This window comes from Procambarus clarkii, chromosome 7, assembly GCF_040958095.1.
Source record: "Procambarus clarkii isolate CNS0578487 chromosome 7, FALCON_Pclarkii_2.0, whole genome shotgun sequence".
Classification (NCBI taxonomy): Eukaryota; Metazoa; Arthropoda; class Malacostraca; order Decapoda; family Cambaridae; genus Procambarus; species Procambarus clarkii.
In genome coordinates, this window is record NC_091156.1 from 13,015,960 (window position 1) to 13,036,966 (window position 21,007).

The 21,007-nt window shown below is 45.8% G+C and overlaps 2 protein-coding genes across 2 annotated transcripts in view; one reads left to right on the forward strand and one right to left on the reverse strand.

Annotated features, from left to right (window-relative positions):
* Positions 1 to 2,034: 2,034 nt before the first annotated feature.
* LOC138357718 (uncharacterized) lies at positions 2,035 to 13,412 on the reverse strand. The gene is made up of 3 exons (XM_069314713.1): positions 13,372 to 13,412; positions 3,257 to 3,862; positions 2,035 to 2,518 (listed from the first exon to the last, which is right to left on the reverse strand). The coding sequence occupies exons 1-3, from the start codon at positions 13,410 to 13,412 to the stop codon at positions 2,035 to 2,037; spliced, it is 1,131 nt and encodes a 376-aa protein (XP_069170814.1).
* The window catches only part of LOC123761452 (uncharacterized), a 55,523-nt gene continuing 45,489 nt past the window's right edge, over positions 10,974 to 21,007 (forward strand). The window contains exon 1 of the mRNA XM_069313054.1: positions 10,974 to 11,280. The gene's annotated coding sequence lies outside the window, so the exon portion shown is untranslated. The remainder of the gene's footprint in view (positions 11,281 to 21,007) is intronic.

A 21,007-nucleotide genomic window follows, 5' to 3' on the forward strand; every position in this document is an offset into this window, starting at 1 on the left:
GTAGTTGTAGTACTGTAGTTGTAGTGCTGTAGTTGCAGTGCTGTAGTTGTAGTGCTGTAGTTGTAGTGCTGTAGTTACAGTGCTGTAGTTGTAGTACTGTAGTTACAGTGCTGTAGTTGTAGTACTGTAGTTACAGTGCTGTAGTTACAGTGCTGTAGTTGCAGTGCTGTAGTTGTAGTGCTGTAGTTACAGTGCTGTAGTTGTAGTACTGTAGTTACAGTGCTGTAGTTACAGTGCTGTAGTTGTAGTGTTGTAGTTGTAGTACTGTAGTTACAGTGCTGTAGTTGCAGTGCTGTAGTTGTAGTGCTGTAGTTGCAGTGCTGTAGTTGTAGTGTTGTAGTTGTAGTGCTGTAGTTGCAGTGCTGTAGTTGTAGTGCTGTAGTTGCAGTGCTGTAGTTACAGTGCTGTAGTTGTAGTGCTGTAGTTGTAGTGCTGTAGTTGTAGTGCTGTAGTTGTAGTGCTGTAGTTACAGTGCTGTAGTTACAGTGCTGTAGTTGTAGTGCTGTAGTTACAGTGCTGTAGTTACAGTGCTGTAGTTGTAGTACTGTAGTTGTAGTGCTGTAGTTGTAGTGCTGTAGTTGTAGTGCTGTAGTTGTAGTGCTGTAGTTACAGTGCTGTAGTTACAGTGCTGTAGTTGTAGTACTGTAGTTGTAGTGTTGTAGTTGTAGTGCTGTAGTTGTAGTGCTGTAGTTACAGTGCTGTAGTTGTAGTGCTGTAGTTACAGTGCTGTAGTTACAGTGCTGTAGTTGCAGTGCTGTAGTTGTAGTGCTGTAGTTACAGTGCTGTAGTTGTAGTGCTGTAGTTACAGTGCTGTAGTTGTAGTGCTGTAGTTACAGTGCTGTAGTTGTAGTGCTGTAGTTGTAGTGCTGTAGTTACAGTGCTGTAGTTGTAGTGCTGTAGTTACAGTGCTGTAGTTACAGTGCTGTAGTTGTAGTGCTGTAGTTGTAGTGCTGTAGTTGTAGTGCTGTAGTTGTAGTGCTGTAGTTACAGTGCTGTAGTTGTAGTGCTGTAGTTACAGTGCTGTAGTTACAGTGCTGTAGTTGTAGTACTGTAGTTGTAGTGCTGTAGTTGTAGTGCTGTAGTTGTAGTGCTGTAGTTGTAGTGCTGTAGTTACAGTGCTGTAGTTGTAGTGCTGTAGTTACAGTGCTGTAGTTACAGTGCTGTAGTTGTAGTACTGTAGTTGTAGTGCTGTAGTTGTAGTGCTGTAGTTACAGTGCTGTAGTTGTAGTACTGTAGTTGCAGTGCTGTAGTTGCAGTGCTGTAGTTACAGTGCTGTAGTTGTAGTGCTGTAGTTACAGTGCTGTAGTTACAGTGCTGTAGTTACAGTGCTGTAGTTGTAGTGCTGTAGTTGCAGTGCTGTAGTTGTAGTGCTGTAGTTGTAGTGCTGTAGTTGTAGTGCTGTAGTTACAGTGCTGTAGTTACAGTGCTGTAGTTGTAGTGCTGTAGTTACAGTGCTGTAGTTGTAGTGCTGTAGTTACAGTGCTGTAGTTGTAGTGCTGTAGTTACAGTGCTGTAGTTACAGTGCTGTAGTTACAGTGCTGTAGTTGTAGTGCTGTAGTTGCAGTGCTGTAGTTGTAGTGCTGTAGTTACAGTGCTGTAGTTGTAGTGCTGTAGTTGCAGTGCTGTAGTTGCAGTGCTGTAGTTGCAGTGCTGTAGTTGTAGTGCTGTAGTTGTAGTGCTGTAGTTGTAGTGCTGTAGTTACAGTGCTGTAGTTGCAGTGCTGTAGTTGCAGTGCTGTAGTTGTAGTGCTGTAGTTGTAGTGCTGTAGTTGTAGTGCTGTAGTTACAGTGCTGTAGTTGTAGTGCTGTAGTTGTAGTGCTGTAGTTACAGTGCTGTAGTTACAGTGCTGTAGTTGTAGTGCTGTAGTTACAGTGCTGTAGTTGTAGTGCTGTAGTTACAGTGCTGTAGTTGTAGTGCTGTAGTTGCAGTGCTGTAGTTGTAGTGCTGTAGTTGTAGTGCTGTAGTTGTAGTGCTGTAGTTACAGTGCTGTAGTTACAGTGCTGTAGTTGTAGTGCTGTAGTTACAGTGCTGTAGTTACAGTGCTGTAGTTACAGTGCTGTAGTTGTAGTGCTGTAGTTGCAGTGCTGTAGTTGTAGTGCTGTAGTTACAGTGCTGTAGTTGTAGTGCTGTAGTTACAGTGCTGTAGTTGTAGTGCTGTAGTTGCAGTGCTGTAGTTGCAGTGCTGTAGTTGCAGTGCTGTAGTTGTAGTGCTGTAGTTGTAGTGCTGTAGTTACAGTGCTGTAGTTGTAGTGCTGTAGTTGCAGTGCTGTAGTTGCAGTGCTGTAGTTGCAGTGCTGTAGTTGTAGTGCTGTAGTTGCAGTGCTGTAGTTGTAGTGCTGTAGTTACAGTGCTGTAGTTGTAGTGCTGTAGTTGCAGTGCTGTAGTTACAGTGCTGTAGTTGTAGTGCTGTAGTTGTAGTGCTGTAGTTACAGTGCTGTAGTTGTAGTGCTGTAGTTGCAGTGCTGTAGATACAGTGCTGTAGTTGTAGTGCTGTAGTTGTAGTGCTGTAGTTGTAGTGCTGTAGTTACAGTGCTGTAGTTACAGTGCTGTAGTTACAGTGCTGTAGTTGTAGTGCTGTAGTTACAGTGCTGTAGTTGTAGTGCTGTAGTTGTAGTGCTGTAGTTACAGTGCTGTAGTTGTAGTGCTGTAGTTGCAGTGCTGTAGTTACAGTGCTGTAGTTGTAGTGCTGTAGTTGTAGTGCTGTAGTTACAGTGCTGTAGTTGTAGTGCTGTAGTTGCAGTGCTGTAGTTACAGTGCTGTAGTTGTAGTGCTGTAGTTGTAGTGCTGTAGTTACAGTGCTGTAGTTGCAGTGCTGTAGTTGCAGTGCTGTAGTTACAGTGCTGTAGTTGTAGTGCTGTAGTTGTAGTGCTGTAGTTGTAGTGCTGTAGTTACAGTGCTGTAGTTACAGTGCTGTAGTTACAGTGCTGTAGTTACAGTGCTGTAGTTGTAGTGCTGTAGTTACAGTGCTGTAGTTGTAGTGCTGTAGTTGTAGTGCTGTAGTTGTAGTGCTGTAGTTGTAGTGCTGTAGTTGTAGTGCTGTAGTTGTAGTGCTGTAGTTACAGTGCTGTAGTTACAGTGCTGTAGTTGTAGTGCTGTAGTTACAGTGCTGTAGTTACAGTGCTGTAGTTGCAGTGCTGTAGTTACAGTGCTGTAGTTGTAGTGCTGTAGTTACAGTGCTGTAGTTGTAGTGCTGTAGTTGTAGTGCTGTAGTTACAGTGCTGTAGTTACAGTGCTGTAGTTGTAGTGCTGTAGTTACAGTGCTGTAGTTGTAGTGCTGTAGTTGTAGTGCTGTAGTTGTAGTGCTGTAGTTACAGTGCTGTAGTTACAGTGCTGTAGTTGCAGTACTGTAGTTGCAGTGCTGTAGTTACAGTGCTGTAGTTGTAGTGCTGTAGTTACAGTGCTGTAGTTGTAGTACTGTAGTTGCAGTGCTGTAGTTACAGTGCTGTAGTTGTAGTGCTGTAGTTGCAGTGCTGTAGTTGTAGTGCTGTAGTTGTAGTGCTGTAGTTGTAGTGCTGTAGTTACAGTGCTGTAGTTGTAGTGCTGTAGTTGTAGTGCTGTAGTTGCAGTGCTGTAGTTGTAGTGCTGTAGTTGTAGTGCTGTAGTTACAGTGCTGTAGTTACAGTGCTGTAGTTGCAGTACTGTAGTTGCAGTGCTGTAGTTACAGTGCTGTAGTTGCAGTGCTGTAGTTACAGTGCTGTAGTTGTAGTGCTGTAGTTGCAGTGCTGTAGTTGTAGTGCTGTAGTTGTAGTGCTGTAGTTGTAGTGCTGTAGTTGTAGTGCTGTAGTTGTAGTGCTGTAGTTGCAGTGCTGTAGTTACAGTGCTGTAGTTGTAGTGCTGTAGTTGTAGTGCTGTAGTTACAGTGCTGTGCTTGCAATAATGTTACATATCAAAGCATTTGTAATCGTGGCGATCGACTTATCAGGAGTGCACTGAGTGTAGTTTAGCAACCGGACAGAATTAGGACCAAGGGTAGGGGGGGGGAGGGGGGATGGGGAAGGGGAATGGGGAAGGGGAATGGGGAGGGAGGGATGGGGAGGGGGAAGAGGGGGAAGTCCAGTCATAAGTGGCATTCTGCCAAAGGGACCCAAAGGGACTTGATAATTAATGGGTATACTTGGCAAAGAGTATTAACTGTGGGCTGAATTTATGTTGAAAGACAAATACTGTTTTATTGACAACGGGAGTAACTTCTGTTGCAGATATGACAGGTGTGTGTGTACGGGATAGGGTGCATCTATCTAGGGTCGGGTTGGCATACTTAGCTAATGCACGAGTTTCAACTGGAAGATGATAGTGATCTGGGATTGTTCTGACAATGAGACAAAATCAACATGAAAAATCGAGCTGGGAATATGCAGGCCAAATATCGGGACCAAAAATATGAAAACTTAAATGATTTCATTACTAGTCTTCTCGAGGCGATAGTGGCAACGACGAGAGACACAAATAATAAACATATCATTCAGAATGTATATTATATAAACAAAAGAAGGAGGGAATAACTGGAGCAGGACGGGGCTCGATCCGGTGTCCTGGTTAACACCAGATGCGCTCTGTAGATATGTCACACTGTGATTTGCTTGTGATTTTCCTAACCCAAACATTATTGTCTATGTTGACGAAAGAGGACCGACTGAAACGTCGTCGTCCCTTCACCTTCTAGTGTGTGGTCTGGTCAACATACTTCAGCCACGTTATTGTGACTCATCGCCTGCGCATGATTGTCTATGTTTTGGTCAGCTGTTGTGCTTTTTTTATACTTCTTTATGGATTATATCTTCCATTATTCTTTCCTTTCTTTATATTCACTGTATTCTTTCTTAAATTCCCTTTGGTTTCTTTTATTCAAACCAAAACATATAATTCATATAATATAAAACAAAGAGGACCACTAACTTCACTAAAACAGCCAGGTAGCCAACTGAAAACCCTTTACTGCAGTTGAACGTGCTATATACACGTACACCTGCCCCCACCAAGGATGTAACCTTCAATCTAAGTACATAAATACGACGTCGACCAAGCTCACGAGGCGTTTGACTTGACATCTTCACTCAGATGCCCCCCTAAAAATCACACGAGAGAAGCCCATGACATCACCCTAACAAGAAAAATTCTGAAACCGAACACTTGCATACTAGACAAAACCCAAGATGTAAAAAGATTACAAAGTCTTGAAGCCCTTCACATAAAAGTCGGATGACCCGCCGTAAATGCTCAAATAACGGAACTATTCACTCTACCAACCATGCGAATGAGAACAAGACCGGAACACGAAAATGCCAACGATGATGCCATGCCTAAAAATGCCTTGCCTACTACAGTCACCTGAGTTCTAATCACCTGAGTTCTAATCACCTGAGTTCTAATCACCTAAGTTTTAATCACCTGAGTTCTAATCACCTGAGTTCTAATCACTTGAGTTCTAATCACCTAAGTTCTAATCACCTGAGTTCTAATCACCTGAGTTCTAATCACCTGAGTTCTAATCACCTGAGTTCTAATCACCTGAGTTCTAATCACCTGAGTTCTAATCACCTGAGTTCTAATCACCTGAGTTCTAATCACCTGAGTTCTAATCATCTGAGTTCTAATCACTTGAGTTCTAATCACCTGAGTTCCAATCACCTGAGTTCTAATCATCTGAGTTCTAATCACTTGAGTTCTAATCACCTGAGTTCCAATCACCTGAGTTCTAATCACCTGAGTTCTAATCACCTGAGTTCTAATCACCTGAGTTCTAATCACCTGAGTTCTAATCACCTGAGTTCTAATCACCTGAGTTCTAATCATCTGAGTTCTAATCACTTGAGTTCTAATCACCTGAGTTCTAATCACCTGAGTTCTAATCATCTGAGTTCTAATCACCTGAGTTCTAATCACCTGAGTTCTAATCACCTAAGTTCTAATCACCTGAGTTCTAATCACCTGAGTTCTAATCACCTGAGTTCTAATCACCTGAGTTCTAATCACCTGAGTTCTAATCACCTGAGTTCTAATCACCTAAGTTCTAATCACCTAAGTTCTAATCACCTGAGTTCTAATCACCTAAGTTCTAATCACCTAAGTTCTAATCACCTGAGTTCTAATCACCTAAGTTCTAATCACCTGAGTTCTAATCACTTGAGTTCTAATCACCTGAGTTCTAATCACCTGAGTTCTAATCACCTAAGTTCTAATCACCTGAGTTCTAATCACCTGAGTTCTAATCACCTAAGTTCTAATCACCTAAGTTCTAATCACCTGAGTTCTAATCACCTAAGTTCTAATCACCTGAGTTCTAATCACCTGAGTTCTAATCACCTAAGTTCTAATCACCTGAGTTCTAATCACCTGAGTTCTAATCACCTAAGTTCTAATCACCTAAGTTCTAATCACCTGAGTTCTAATCACCTAAGTTCTAATCACCTGAGTTGTAATCACTCGAGTATTTTTGTGTATGTGTAGTTTACTGACCCATGCATCTTACCTTTATTCCTTACTTTCGCCTTTCCCCTCACCTAATTGTATGTACCTGCCCTCCCAATGGTATAAATCCGATTATGTTCCCTCCTCTGTCCTCCACGGGCTCACCATAGCCCGTGCTACATGGACACTTCGTCCTGAGTAGCTAAATCTTTAACAACATCAACCTCCTCTGTCCAGAGACATTGCAGTAGCCATACACTCACAGTGGTGGGGCCGGTGGCTGAGTGAACAGCACGCTGGACACATAATCCTGTGGTCCGGGGTTCGATTCCCGGCGCAGGCGAGAAACAATGGGCAGAATTAATTTCACCCTGATGCTCTTGTTACCTAGCAGTAAATAGGTACCTGGTAGTTAGACAGCTGTTACGGGCTGCTTCCTGGCTGTATGTGTGTGAGAAAAAAATTAGTAGTTAGTAACAGTTGATTGACAGTTGAGAGGCGGGCCGAAAGAGCAGAGCTCTACCCCCGCAAGCACAACTAGGTGAATACAACTAGGTGAATACAAAGGCTCAGACTTGGTTACAAGTGCTGCTGGGAGGTAACGAACCCAGTAGTTAAAGAGTGTCATATCTGTGGAACAGAAGCAGAGGCGCCACTATTGCACTACTTACTGGAATGTGAAGCTACTGAAGCCCTGCGCATCTAACTCAACATTAATCCAACGATTGTTGGTTTTGCATTAGATGCAAAATCCAGAGCGACTACAATGATTAGAAAAACAGTTGAAGAATGGGACACACTAGTGAACACTGTGCATCTATATCCGCCACCAAGATAATGTTATTAAAACAAGACTAAAACCAGTGTGCTAAAACAGAAGCAAAAAATAAACGGGGAAAAAAGGAGGAAACCCCACCTCCATTTAAAACTTTGACCCAAATATCACAGTAACAAGATTATCGCAAATAACTGAACTCAACTACGGGCTCACCATAGCCCGTGCTACACGGACATTTCGTTCTGAGTAGCGAAATCAAAACAACCTCCTACCTCCTGTCTCATCTTTTTCTTCCAAGCAATCACATAAAAGCCACTACTTCACTATCTCCTGGAATGTGAAGCAACCAACGACCTTAGAAGAGCTTTAAGAGTCCCTGAGTCTTGCAGTAACCACCCTGAAGCCATCAACACAGCCACTCTTCTGGTCAAAACAGGTGTCCAGCTCCCTCATAAAAGCTGGACACCTTCATCAATACTGTCTTTTATCTTGAGATGATTTCGGGGCTTTAGTGTCCCCGCAGCCCGGTCCTCGACCAGGCCTCCACCCCCAGGAAGCAGTCCGTGACAGCTGACTAACACCCAGGTACCTATTTTACTGCTAGGTAACAGGGGCATAGGGTGAAAGAAACTCTGCCCATTGTTTCTCGCCGGTGCCTGGGATCGAACCCAGGACCACAGGATCACAAGTCCAGCGTGCTGTCCGCTCGGCCGACCGGCTCTGTCAATCAGTGTCCTCCTCCGCGATAACAGCCTAACGACTTAAATGCGACCTCATCACACAGTATACATTCCTCCAACAATCTACCACTTATTCATGCCCGTGTCACCTCTTGGGCGCCTTAACCTTCATCAATTAATCAATCAATCATCCTGCCTCCTCACTTGAGAACGAACCTTTTAGGTTCGAAACGTTGTGTAAATTATAGTACGTATAATATATTCGACAGTTAATTTTTATTCTTTTAGTCAACCTTGAACAAATATGCCATTTGGGAAAATCTTCTTCCCATTAAACCACTGTGCAAGAGAACTAGTCAGAGGGAGAGAAGCCCCAAACAAGAAAATAATCAACACGGAATATGTAGTCAGGTTCAATGAAACCATGTCTGAAGGAAAATCTGCTGCTAGCATACACCAATATATATATATATATATATATATATATATATATATATATATATATATATATATATATATATATATATATATATATATATATATATATATATATATATATATCATAATATTTTTCAAGTACACTCGCCAAATACACTAGAGACAAAGGTAATTGAATGACGACCTCACGTTCTTATACGGATGTCACCATACACCTAAGGAGTATATATATATATATATGTGGTGCAGGAGAGTGGTGACATTTTTCCACAATTCACCAATGAAGAATACAATATATGGTGCTGTATAGTGCCATACACCCAGGAAAAATACAATATATGGTGCTGTATAGTGCCATACTCTCACCATACACACACGACCCTCCATATAGGCCCTCCGTCACGAGAACATACCTCCGTTTAGCAAAAATAAAATAAAAACGAATTGAATTCCCAGTAACAAATACAGGAAGGTGATTCGGTCATTACCTCAACATACCACTGGCAAGGGGATGCTACCACTGGCAAGGGGGCGCTACCACTGGCCACGGGGGCGCTACCACTGGCCACGGGGGCGCTACCACTGGCAAGGGGATGCTACCACTGGCAAGGGGGCGCTACCACTGGCCACGGGGGCGCTACCACTGGCCACGGGGGCGCTACCACTGGCAAGGGGGCGCTACCACTAGCAAGGGGATGCTACCACTGGCAAGGGGGAGGGGGGAGAAGGTTAGCCCAGTGCTCATATCACCGGAGGCCGGCAATGCTCCTGCTCTGGAAAGCGTGCCCGCCAATCCCAGTATGCAAATGAGCCGAGCGTGTGCAATTGTGAGATGGCCAGTCATATGTAAACACCGGGGAATGGTGTATGGTCTTGTGGGTGTGTGTTTGGTCCAGGTGGTGTATGGTCTTGTGGGTGTGTGTGTTTGGTCCAGGTTGTGTATGGTCTTGTGGGTGTGTGTTTGGTCCAGGTGGTGTATGGTCTTGTGGGTGTGTGTTTGGTCCAGGTGGTGTATGGTCTTGTGGGTGTGTGTGTTTGGTCCAGGTTGTGTATGGTCTTGTGGGTGTGTGTTTGGTCCAGGTGGTGTATGGTCTTGTGGGTGTGTGTTTGGTCCAGGTGGTGTATGGTCTTGTGGGTGTGTGTTTGGACCAGGTGGTGTATGGTCTTGTGGGTGTGTGTTTGGTCCAGGTGGTATATGGTCTTGTGGGTGTGTGTTTGGTCCAGGTGGTGTATGGTCTTGTGGGTGTGTGTTTGGTCCAGGTGGTGTATGGTCTTGTGGGTGTGTGTTTGGTCCAGGCCAATGAGTGCTTCAAGAGGTTAGACAAGTATATATGTAACTTTGACTAGGAGTAAATACGAGCTGCCTCGTAGTGTCAGGTCATGTATATATGCATACATACATGACCTGACAGGTATAGACAGGTATGTTCGTAGCATACAGGTCTTCTGCAGTTTAATTTATTATGATACGGTCTTTTGTATTATCCACGACATGGCCTGGTCTGGTCCCCCAATCTGTGTCATGTCTATTTCCTGAATATTCTTCCATATTCCTTTCCGTATACGTCGAAGTTCTGCAGTGCCCCTTGGTTCGAAACCCATCCTCTCAATTCAGACGATTCTGCCGTCGAGTTTCTTACACACACCTCCTTGTCATTCTTTGTGAATATGTCTCTTCTGTCATGATAATCAACAACTCTTCCATTGCTGCTATTTTCATCCTGATATACAAATACGAATACAAAAACAAAACTTTTATTTAAAAATGTATCTTTAGTACATTTATAATTGCGTTAGTTTACAAAAGTTTACAGTGAGTAACTTAACCCAAGAGAAAGTCTTAAAAACGACATCAAATGAATGTCTGGACGATGAGAATACAATTTAAACGACTAATATCAACTAATTATTCAAAGACCTTATACAGTTGTATACAACTTAGGCTCTATGTATTCTCTTACTTCATACGCTTCTCTTCTCTCTCTCTCTCTCTCTCTCTCTCTCTCTCTCTCTCTCTCTCTCTCTCTCTCCTCTTCGTAGGCCTTCCACGCTCCTGTGCATGGGAGGTGTTCGTCTCTATGTCCCGTGTTAAACATGTGCTAAACATGTGTTTAAGGCTTAATCTCATGCCTATCCTTGTCTTATATTTGGACAGGAGGAAATTTGTCGTTTTTTCTCCGGATTTTTCGGGGTTGAGATGGTTTGGACAGTCTAGCTGAGACAGTCTACAGGTTTAGACAGTCTAGCTGAGACAGTCTACAGGTTTAGACAGTCTAGCTGAGACAGTCTACAGGTCAGGACAGTCTAGCTGAGACAGTCTACAGGTCAGGACAGTCTACAGGTCAGGACAGTCTACAGGTCAGGACAGTCTAGCTGAGACAGTCTACAGGTTAGGTGAGTGTATGACCAGTGCACCATAGTCCTGAGACGATGCAATAGCAGCAATGCATTACTGAGACCACAGGTCTATACCCCCTAGAGGTGTGTGTTGCAAGCGCAGGAAAGAATCATATACACGATAAGAGAGAGAGAGAGAGAGAGAGAGAGAGAGAGAGAGAGAGAGAGAGAGAGAGAGAGAGAGAGAGAGAGAGAGAGAGAGAGAGAAAGGGATTGTGGGTTGGGTGCCGGGAGGGTGTGAGCGGCCCACTCGGGTGTCAGTCGTCGCTCAGTCCTGGTAGAGGAAGGTCGCGTGCCCCTCGTCCTCTTCCACCCAGACTTTCCGCTCAAGTCGCAAGTTTTGATCCTATATTCACCACTATGTAGACTTTAGTGCTGGACGTCATCGAGTGCTTTAAGTGCCAGATCTCGTATGCATTACACAAGTAAATATGTATTTAAAACCATTTTTACAAAGCAATAAGTGATTAGAAGGCAGAAAAAATCGAGGCGATGCTCTCTTGACTGGAAGAGAGAGAAAGTTGACTCTGTGACATTGAAATAATTAACTTGAAAAAAGGTTATCATTCTTCTGCTAAGGTTGGTATAATTAGCTGGTGTGAGGGATGCTCCAAGCATGATAACGAGTGTTATTACCATGCAGTTATCATTGCAAAACTGTGAGTAGGCCTACAGGCAATGTTGGTCAAGAGGCTGATACCTTAATTCCTTCAATTTCTTTAATTTAATGTTTACTGATGTAAAAATGTGATTATTTTAAATGAAGGATTATGAACTGTGAAGAGTTATATCTAGAAAAGATGAGTGTGTTATGGTGTGTTATCAGTGGGTGTGAGTGGTGTTATCAGTGGGTGTGAGTGGTGTTATCAGTGGGTGTAAGTGTTATCAGTGGGTGTAAGTGTTATCAGAGGGTATAAGTGGTGTTATCAGTGGGTGTGAGTAGTGTTATCAGAGGGTATAAGTGGTGTTATCAGTGGGTGTAAGTGGTGTTATCAGTGGGTGTAAGTGGTGTTATCAGTGGGTGTGAGTGGTGTTATCAGTGGGTGTAAGTGGTGTTATCAGTGGGTGTGAGTGGTGTTATCAGTGGGTGTGAGTGGTGTTATCAGTGGGTGTGAGTGGTGTTATCAGTGGGTGTGAGTGGTGTTAGTATCAGTGGGTGTAAGTGGTGTTATCAGTGGGTGTGAGTGGTGTTATCAGTGGGTGTGAGTGGTGTTATCAGTGGGTGTGAGTGGTGTTATCAGTGGGTGTGAGTGGTGTTATCAGTGGGTGTGAGTGGTGTTATCAGTGGGTGTGAGTGGTGTTAGTATCAGTGGGTGTAAGTAGTGTTATCAGTGGGTGTGAGTGGTGTTATCAGTGGGTGTGAGTGGTGTTATCAGTGGGTGTGAGTGGTGTTATCAGTGGGTGTGAGTGGTGTTATCAGTGGGTGTGAGTGGTGTTATCAGTGGGTGTGAGTGGTGTTATCAGTGGGTGTGAGTGGTGTTATCAGTGGGTGTGAGTGGTGTTATCAGTGGGTGTGAGTGGTGTTAGTATCAGTGGGTGTAAGTGGTGTTATCAGTGGGTGTGAGTGGTATACATACAGAACGAGGGGAAGTATGATCAAGGGACACAGGAAGACACTGGCTACGGTGAGGGGACACAGTAAGACACTGGCTACGGTGAAGAACACAGGAAGACACTGGCTACGGTGAAGTACACAGGAAGACACTGGCTACGGTGAAGTACACAGGAAGACACTGGCTACGGTGAGGGGACACAGGAAGACACTGGCTACGGTGAAGTACACAGGAAGACACTGGCTACGGTGAAGTACACAGGAAGACACTGGCTACGGTGAAGAACACTGCTAATGGCGGAAGACACTTGTCACGGTGAAGGACACATAATGGTCGATACAGTGAAAGATGGAACCAGCCTACAGTGCACTGGTGTTGTGAGGAGATACATATATGGTGACTACAGTGACAACCTACATATTAACTTGGTATATATATGGTGTGAGGTTCAGAGGCCAAAAAAACAAAACAAAATTTTTTATAATTTCATGGAAAAGCCATTACCTATCCTGGACACCCCTTACCTATCCCTAGAAACCCCTTACATGTCCCTGGAAACCCTTACCTGTCCTGGACACCCCTTACCTATCCTTAGAAACCCCTTACATGTCCCTGGAAACCCTTACCTGTCCTGGACACCCCTTACCTATCCTTAGAAACCCCTTGCATGTCCCTGGAAACCCTTACCTGTCCTGGACACCCCTTACCTATCCCTAGAAACCCCTTACATGTCCCTGGAAACCCTTACCTGTCCTGGACATCCCCTTACCTATCCCTAGAAACCCCTTACATGTCCCTGGAAACCCTTACCTGTCCTGGACACCCCTTACCTATCCCTAGAAACCCCTTACATATCCCTGGAAACCCTTACCTGTCCTGGACATCCCCTTACCTATCCTTAGAAACCCCTTACATATCCCTGGAAACCCTTACCTGTCCTGGACATCCCCTTACCTATCCCTAGAAACCCCTTACATGTCCCTGGAAACCCTTACCTGTCCTGGACACCCCTTACCTATCCTTAGAAACCCCTTACATGTCCCTGGAAACCCTTACCTGTCCTGGACACCCCTTACCTATCCTTAGAAACCCCTTACATGTCCCTGGAAACCCTTACCTGTCCTGGAGATCCGTATCTCTGTGATAGAGGACAGCCATGTTCCAGCAAGAGACAGAAAAGGGAGATAGAGGGGGCCAGAGAGCCGTCCACCGTTTGTGGACGTGCCTATCCCTATCCCTCGACCTCCTGTCCTCAGAGGGCACAGGTGCCCACTCCCCACTGAAGGGGGGAATGGGGGATGATGGCCTTGGTGACCCTGATTTCCCCAGAGGTGAGCGGGGTGTCATAGACCCAACAATCCGTGGATCAGAAAATATACATTTCGTATTTTTTTACCCCCTTCGTTTGCGCATAATTGTTTGTACCAAAGAGAATGTTTTTTGTTTTCATTTCTATTTTGTTTACTTCCGTGAGCTAAAAGTTCCTTAGAACGCAGTTAATTGTATAACTTGTAAACAGTGCACATATATATATCATTGATAGCTTACGTATTATTAATATATATGGATGCAAATATGTCCCGGGGTCTGATATATGAGAAATTCAACTGACGCCATATGCAAGGTATGCAATAGGCCTATGTGAACGATATAATTAGGACACGTACTCACCTATTTGTGCTTGCAGGGGTTGAGCTTTGGCTCTTTGGTCCCGCCTCGTGTGCCATATTCGGTGCAACATTACATGTGACAGATGGAGTTACTGTCATCTCGTTGTGTTACGTTATGTGTGACGGGCTGAGCGTGACACAGTACTGTGACGTTGGCCACAGTGCACGGTACACAAGAGGGAAGGTGGCACTGTGCCACTACACTGCTGGATCTGGCATTCAACAGGACCTGGCATTCAACAGGACCTGGCATTCAACAGGACCTAGCATTCAACATAATCTGGCATTCAACACGACCTGGCATTCAACAGGACCTTACATTCCACAGGACCTGACATTCAACAGGACCTGGCATTCAACAGAACCTGGCATTCAACAAGACCTGACATTCAACAGGACCTGGATGGGTGGGATGGGTGATGGGATAGATATTACTCTCCTGAACCAGGCAAGTGGGAGGGATACGGGGTGGGGGATGGGATAGATATCTCGGGATGATAACAGGAATGGACAGTTAGTCTTTGGTTGACTAAGAGCGATAGTGGTGTGTGTACTCACCTATTTGTACTCACCTGTTTGTGCTTGCGGGGGTTGAGCTTTGGCTCTTTGGTCCCGCCTCTCAACTGTCAATCAACTGGTGTACAGATTCCTGAGCCTACTGGGCCACATGTGTGTGTGTGTGTGTGTGTGTGTGTGTGAGAGAGAGAGAGAGAGAGAGAGAGAGAGAGAGAGAGAGAGAGAGAGAGAGAGAGAGAGAGAGAGAGAGAGAGAGAGAGAGAGAGAGAGAGAGAGAGAGAGGAGAGAGAGAGAGAGAGAGAGAGAGAGAGAGAGAGAGAGAGAGAGAGAGAGAGAGAGAGAGAGAGAGAGAGAGAGAGAGAGAGAGAGAGGAGAGAGAGAGAGAGAGAGAGAGAGAGAGTTATATTGAAATGCTCCAACACATGTAAATGTGTTTACACAGACAAATTAAATGAGCGAATATTGGGTGTGATATTAAACACATACACCCACCCGCCCACACACACACACACACACACACACACACACACACACACACACACACACACACACACACACACACACACACACACACACACACACACACACACACACACACACACACACACACACACACACCCGCCCACCCACACACCCACACACACACACACACCCACACACACACACACACAAACACGTATAGGTGTGTATTACCCATAGTAATACACACCCATAGTATGATAGTATGATGATAGTATGAGGCTACAAGATGACCTAAACAAACTGAATGAATGGTCCAACAAATGGCTACTAAAGTTCATCTCAAGTAAATGTAAGGTAATGAAACTAAGGGGAGGAAATAGGAGGCCAGACACTGGATACAGAATGGGAGATGAAGTCCTTTACGAAACGGATAGAGAGAAAGATCTAGGAGTTGATATCACATCAAAATTGGCTACTGAAGCCCACTTCAAAAGAATAACATCGGCGGCGTATGCGAGGCTGGTTAACATCAGGACAGCCTTCAGGAACCTGCGTAAGGAATCTTTCAGAACCTTGTATACCACGTATGTAAGACCAATCCTAGAGTATGCGGCCCCAGCATGGAGCCCGTACCTTGTAAAGCACAAGACGAAATTGGATACAGTTCAGAGGTATGCCACAAGGCTAGTTCCAGAACTAAGAGGCATGAGTTACGAGGAAAGGTTGAGGGAGCTGCACCTCATGTCGCTGGAAGACAGGAGAGCTCGAGGAGACATGATCACCACATACAAGATTCACAGGGGGAATTGACAGGGTAGACAAGGATGGATTATTTAACACTGGTGGTACACGAACAAGGGGACACAGGTGGAAGCTGAGTACCCAAATGAGCCACAGGAACGTTAGAAAGAACTTTTTCAGTGTCAGAGTAGTTAGTAAATGGAATGCACTAGGAAGTGATGTGGTGGAGGCTGACTCCATACACAGTTTCAAATGTAGATATGATAGAGCCCAGTAGGCTCAGTAACCTGTACACCTGTTGATTGACGGTTGAGAGGCGGGACCAAAGAACCAAAGCTCAACCCCCCGCAAGCACAATTAGGTGAGTACAATTAGGTGAGTACACACACACACACACATAAATGAACAAGCCAGCCTACACACAGCATCAAACGCCCTCACACACACACACACACACACACACACATAAATGAACAAGCCAGCCTACACACAGCATCAAACGCCCTCACACACACACACACACACACGCACACACACACACACACACACACACACACACACACACACACACACACACACACACGCACACGCACACACACACACACACACACACACACACACACACACACGCACACACACACACACACACACACACACACACACACACACACACACATAAATGAACAAGCCAGCCTACACACAGCATCAAACGCCCTCACACACACACACACGCACACGCACACACACACACACACACACACACACACACACACACACACACACACACACACACACACACACACTCCCCCACAACAAGACAGTAGTGAACCCGCCACTCTCGTAACGAAGACAATTAAGCTTAACCTGACAGCGACACATTAACTACGGTCCAGCTCCCTCACTACACCACCCGTGAACGCCCACACGGGGCCAGCCTTAATGTGGTTAAAAGGGGGGGCGCCAACCCCCCATTATCAACAATATATTTATCATTTCACACCGAACCTACCGCGGGTGTGCGCATGCGCGTTCTATCTCCCACGTTGGTCCTCTGAAACGTTATTAACCAGCGCCGACTTAACTAGCCAATTGTGATTACGTTGTAACCAATTATTATTACGTTATGGAAAATCTGGATTTTCACTGCCTAGCGGGTGAAAGGTTTTTAACTTTATCGCAACGGTTGTCACACTTAACAGTCAACTGGTCACTGAACAGTCAACTGGTCACTCTCAATACTCTACAATACAGTTAAGTAACATACCACTCTCACTGCAGGCCATGAGTCACAATAACGTGGCTGAACAAATCCACTAGGGCCGTGACGAGGATTCGAACCTGCGTCCGGGAGCATCCCAGACACTGCCTTGTTCATTTGATGCATCACGTTAGTGTGATCTCTGTGTGTGATGTGTAACGTGGCTGAAGTATGTTGACCAGACCACACACTAAAAAATGAAGGGACGACGACGTTTCGGTCCGTCCTGGACCATTCTCAAGTCGATTGTGAATGGTCAATCACAATCGACTTGAGAATGGTCCAGGACGGACCGAAACGTCGTCGTCCCTTCATTTTCTAGTGTGTGGATTAGTCAACACACCAGTCTCACTCCTCGTAATTTCTGGTAACGGGCAACTTTCCTCTCCAACATTACCATTATATTTCACTCGGAAGTTCAACATTAAACTGTGTACCAACAGTACACACTAAAATAAATATCTGTTGCATAAGTCTTATTACAACAATTCTGACTTAAATACAGATAATCGCTACTCAGAATGAGTGGTTCTAACACAATCAGTTGATCTATACTCAAGGCTATGTACATTTTGTTCAGTAATATTAGATTTAATTTTTCACTGACCAATTCGAAGACATTCTAATGCCGATCGAAGGCATTTTATCATTTATCTCTGGGGATTATATGTAGAAGGCGGGTTTAGAAAATATACACGACCAAAATAACACTCCTGAGACACAAGATACGGCAGGAAATGCAGAATAGACCCAGTGAAGGGTAGATGTGTAGAAGGGTAGAAGTGTAGAAGGGTAGAAGTGTAGAAGGGTAGAAGTGTAGAAGGGCAGTAGGGTAGAAGTGTAGAAGGGTAGAAGTGTAGAAGGGCAGAAGGGTAGAAGGGCAGAAATGTAGAAAGGTAGAAGTGTAAAAGGGTAGAAGGGTAGAAAGGTAGAAGTGCAGAAGTGTAGACGTGTACAAGGGTAGAAGTGTACAAGGGTAGAAGTGTACAAGGGTAGAACACCGTGTGAACATCAAGGGTCCGTGGATCTTCAACCTCCTCCCACCAGCAATACAAATAAACAATGACTGAACAGATGTTGATGTTTTCAAGAGACAATTGAATAAGTTCCTGCAAGAAGTACCGGATCAACCGGGTTGTAGTGGATGTGTGAGCCTGCGGGCCGGCCGCTCCAAGCAACAGCCAGTCTGATCAAGTTACCACAAGACAATCCTGGGGTCCGACCCGAGCTTGCACAAATGAACTACAGATAACTTTGCTGTCGCACAAATATGAACAGGTAGGATGTTCAACCAGATTCTTGAGAGGATGTAATATTGTTTCTAAAAGAGCAGATTTGAACGCCCTTTTCCCCACCAACTAAAGCCAAGTTGTAAACCAAGTTTACAACTTGGACTCTGTAAACAAAAAATAATACCATCTGGAAAGGGGTGGAGGACCATGGTTGTAAAACTTGATGGCCTCTGTGCTTAAAGTTTGAGGGAGGTGAGTGCCTCCCCCACACCTCTCACACCTGTCCCCTTTGTAGCTGTGATAGCGTGTGACAGAGCTCACACACACACACATACCTGTCCACGCCTGACACAACTCTCTCTCACACACACACACCTGTCCACGCCTGACACAACTCTCTCTCACACACACACACCTGTCCACGCCTGACACAACTCTCTCTCACACACACACACCTGTCCACGCGTGACACAACTCTCTCTCACACACACACACCTGTCCACGCCTGACACAACTCTCTCTCACACACACACATACCTGTCCACGCCTGACACAACTCTCTCTCACACACACACACCTGTCCACGCCTGACACAACTCTCTCTCACACACACACACCTGTCCACGCCTGACACAACTCTCTCTCACACACACACACCTGTCCACGCCTGACACAACTCTCTCTCTCACACACACACACCTGTCCACGCCTGACACAACTCTCACACACACACACACCTGTCCACGCGTGACACAACTCTCTCTCACACACACACACCTGTCCACGCGTGACAACAGACCCGCAACAAAGCTAACTCAACACAAGTGACTGACACACTGCCCAGGAGAGTGAACAGTGTATTGGACTGTTTGTTAACGTGAGACTCATGAAAACCGCTTCAACAATCTTGGATTGTATAGTGAGACCGTCCGTGGAGACGTGGGTGGTGGCACTGGTGGCCCATGGCCCACAGTCCTGGCTCTTGTTGGACCGTGCGTGGACGCGTGTCAGGGGCCACTGGTGGCCCACAGTCCTGGTTCTTGCTGGACCGTCCGTGGAGACGTGTGAGGGGGCCACTGGTGGCCCACAGTCCTGGCTCTTGTTAGACCGTCCGTGGAGACGTGTGAGGGGGCCACTAGTGGCCCACAGTCCTGGCTCTTGTTGGACCGTGCGTGGAGACGTGGGAGGGGCCACTAGTGGCCCACAGTCCTGGCTCTTGTTGGACCGTGCGTGGAGACGTGGGAGGGGCCACTAGTGGCCCACAGTCCTGGCTCTTGTTGGACCGTCCGTGGAGACAAGGGAGGTGGCACTGGTGGCCCACAGTCCTGGTTCTTGCTGGACCGTCCGTGGAGACGTGTGAGGGGGCCACTGGTGGCCCACAGTCCTGGCTCTTGTTGGACCGTCCGTGGACGCGTGTCAGGGGCCACTGGTGGCCCACAGTCCTGGCTCTTGCTGGACCGTCCGTGGAGACGTGGGAGGGGCCACTGGTGGCCCACAGTCCTGGCTCTTGTTGGGCCGTCTGTGAGGTGCCACTAATCACCAGTCCAGGGCAGTGTTGTGTCACACTGACACATACAGACGGTCTGGTTGAAGCTGCCCTCTGAGACCAGCTCTGCTCACTGCCGTAAGGAAGCCATTAAGTACCTGATTTCCCCTGTGGGTAGCAGGAGGCAGTCACACACACACAGAAGCAGCTTCCGGCTCGCGTCGTTCTGGTACACTTGTCTCCTAGTTCTGGTACACTTGTCTCCTAGTTCTGGTACACTTGTCTCCTAGTTCTGGTACACTTGTCTCCTAGTTCTGGTACACTTGTCTCCTAGTTCTGGTACACTTGTCTCCTAGTTCTGGTACACTTGTCTCCTAGTTCTGGTACACTTGTCTCCTAGTTCTGGTACACTTGTCTCCTAGTTCTGGTACACTTGTCTCCTAGTTCTGGTACACTTGTCTCCTAGTTCTGGTACACTTGTCTCCTAGTTCTGGTACACTTGTCTCCTAGTTCTGGTACACTTATCATTAAGGGTTTTACGTGTTTAGGTGGGCTGCGTATTTTGCCTGAACCTTACAAAACCAACAGCGGTAGTTATGTTCATTATTCTGGAATGATTTAAATGGCCAACGAAATGTATCTTAAACTGTAGGTAATGGGTAGAGGGGGAAGAGGTGTTCTATGGTCACTAACTGCTAGTATGGTGTTAATGGTCACTTTTTTCAAACACACACACACACACACACACACACACACACACACACACACGCACACACACACACACACACACACACACACGCATTAACGTAGCGCTCTCTCTTCATAATTGCCAATGGGGGAGATTTATATATTTTGTCTCTCTGTTCGTATATTTTTTCATCAGTTCACGTTACCTGTTGGAACATTGTGTGATATTAACGCTGAGAAAGGTGTGGCGTCCTATGTCGTAGGTATAGCTACGCACAGTGTGGCGTCGTGAGGCATAGCTACGCACAGTGTGGCGTCGTGTGTCATAGCTACGCACAGTGTGGCGTCGTGTGTCATAGCTACGCACAGTGTGGCGTCGTGTGTCATAGCTACGCACAGTGTGGCGTCGTGTGTCATAGCTACGCACAGTGTGGCGTCGTGTGTCATAGCTACGCACAGTGTGGCGTCGTGTGTCATAGCTACGCACAGTGTGGCGTCGTGTGTCATAGCTACGCACAGTGTGGCGTCGTGTGTCATAGCTACGCACAGTTTGGCGTCGTGTGGCATAGCTACGCACAGTGTGGCGTCGTGTGCCATAGCTACGCACAGTGCGGCGTCGTGTGCCATAGCTACGCACAGTGCGGCGTCGTGTGGCATAGCTACGCACAGTGCGGCGTCGTGTGGCATTGCTACGCACAGTG

Bases quoted from the DNA above. Each gene is read 5' to 3' on its own strand.
- LOC138357718 (XM_069314713.1), bottom strand. From the start codon at position 13,412: ATGGCTGTCCTCTATCACAGAGATACGGATCTCCAGGACAG. The intron at 3,863-13,371 runs GTAAGGGTTTCC...TTGCAAGCACAG, and splicing joins GATACGGATCTCCAGGACAG to CACTGTAACTACAGCACTAC. The intron at 2,519-3,256 runs GTAACTACAGCA...CTGTAACTACAG, and splicing joins AGCACTACAACTACAGCACT to CACTACAACTACAGCACTAC.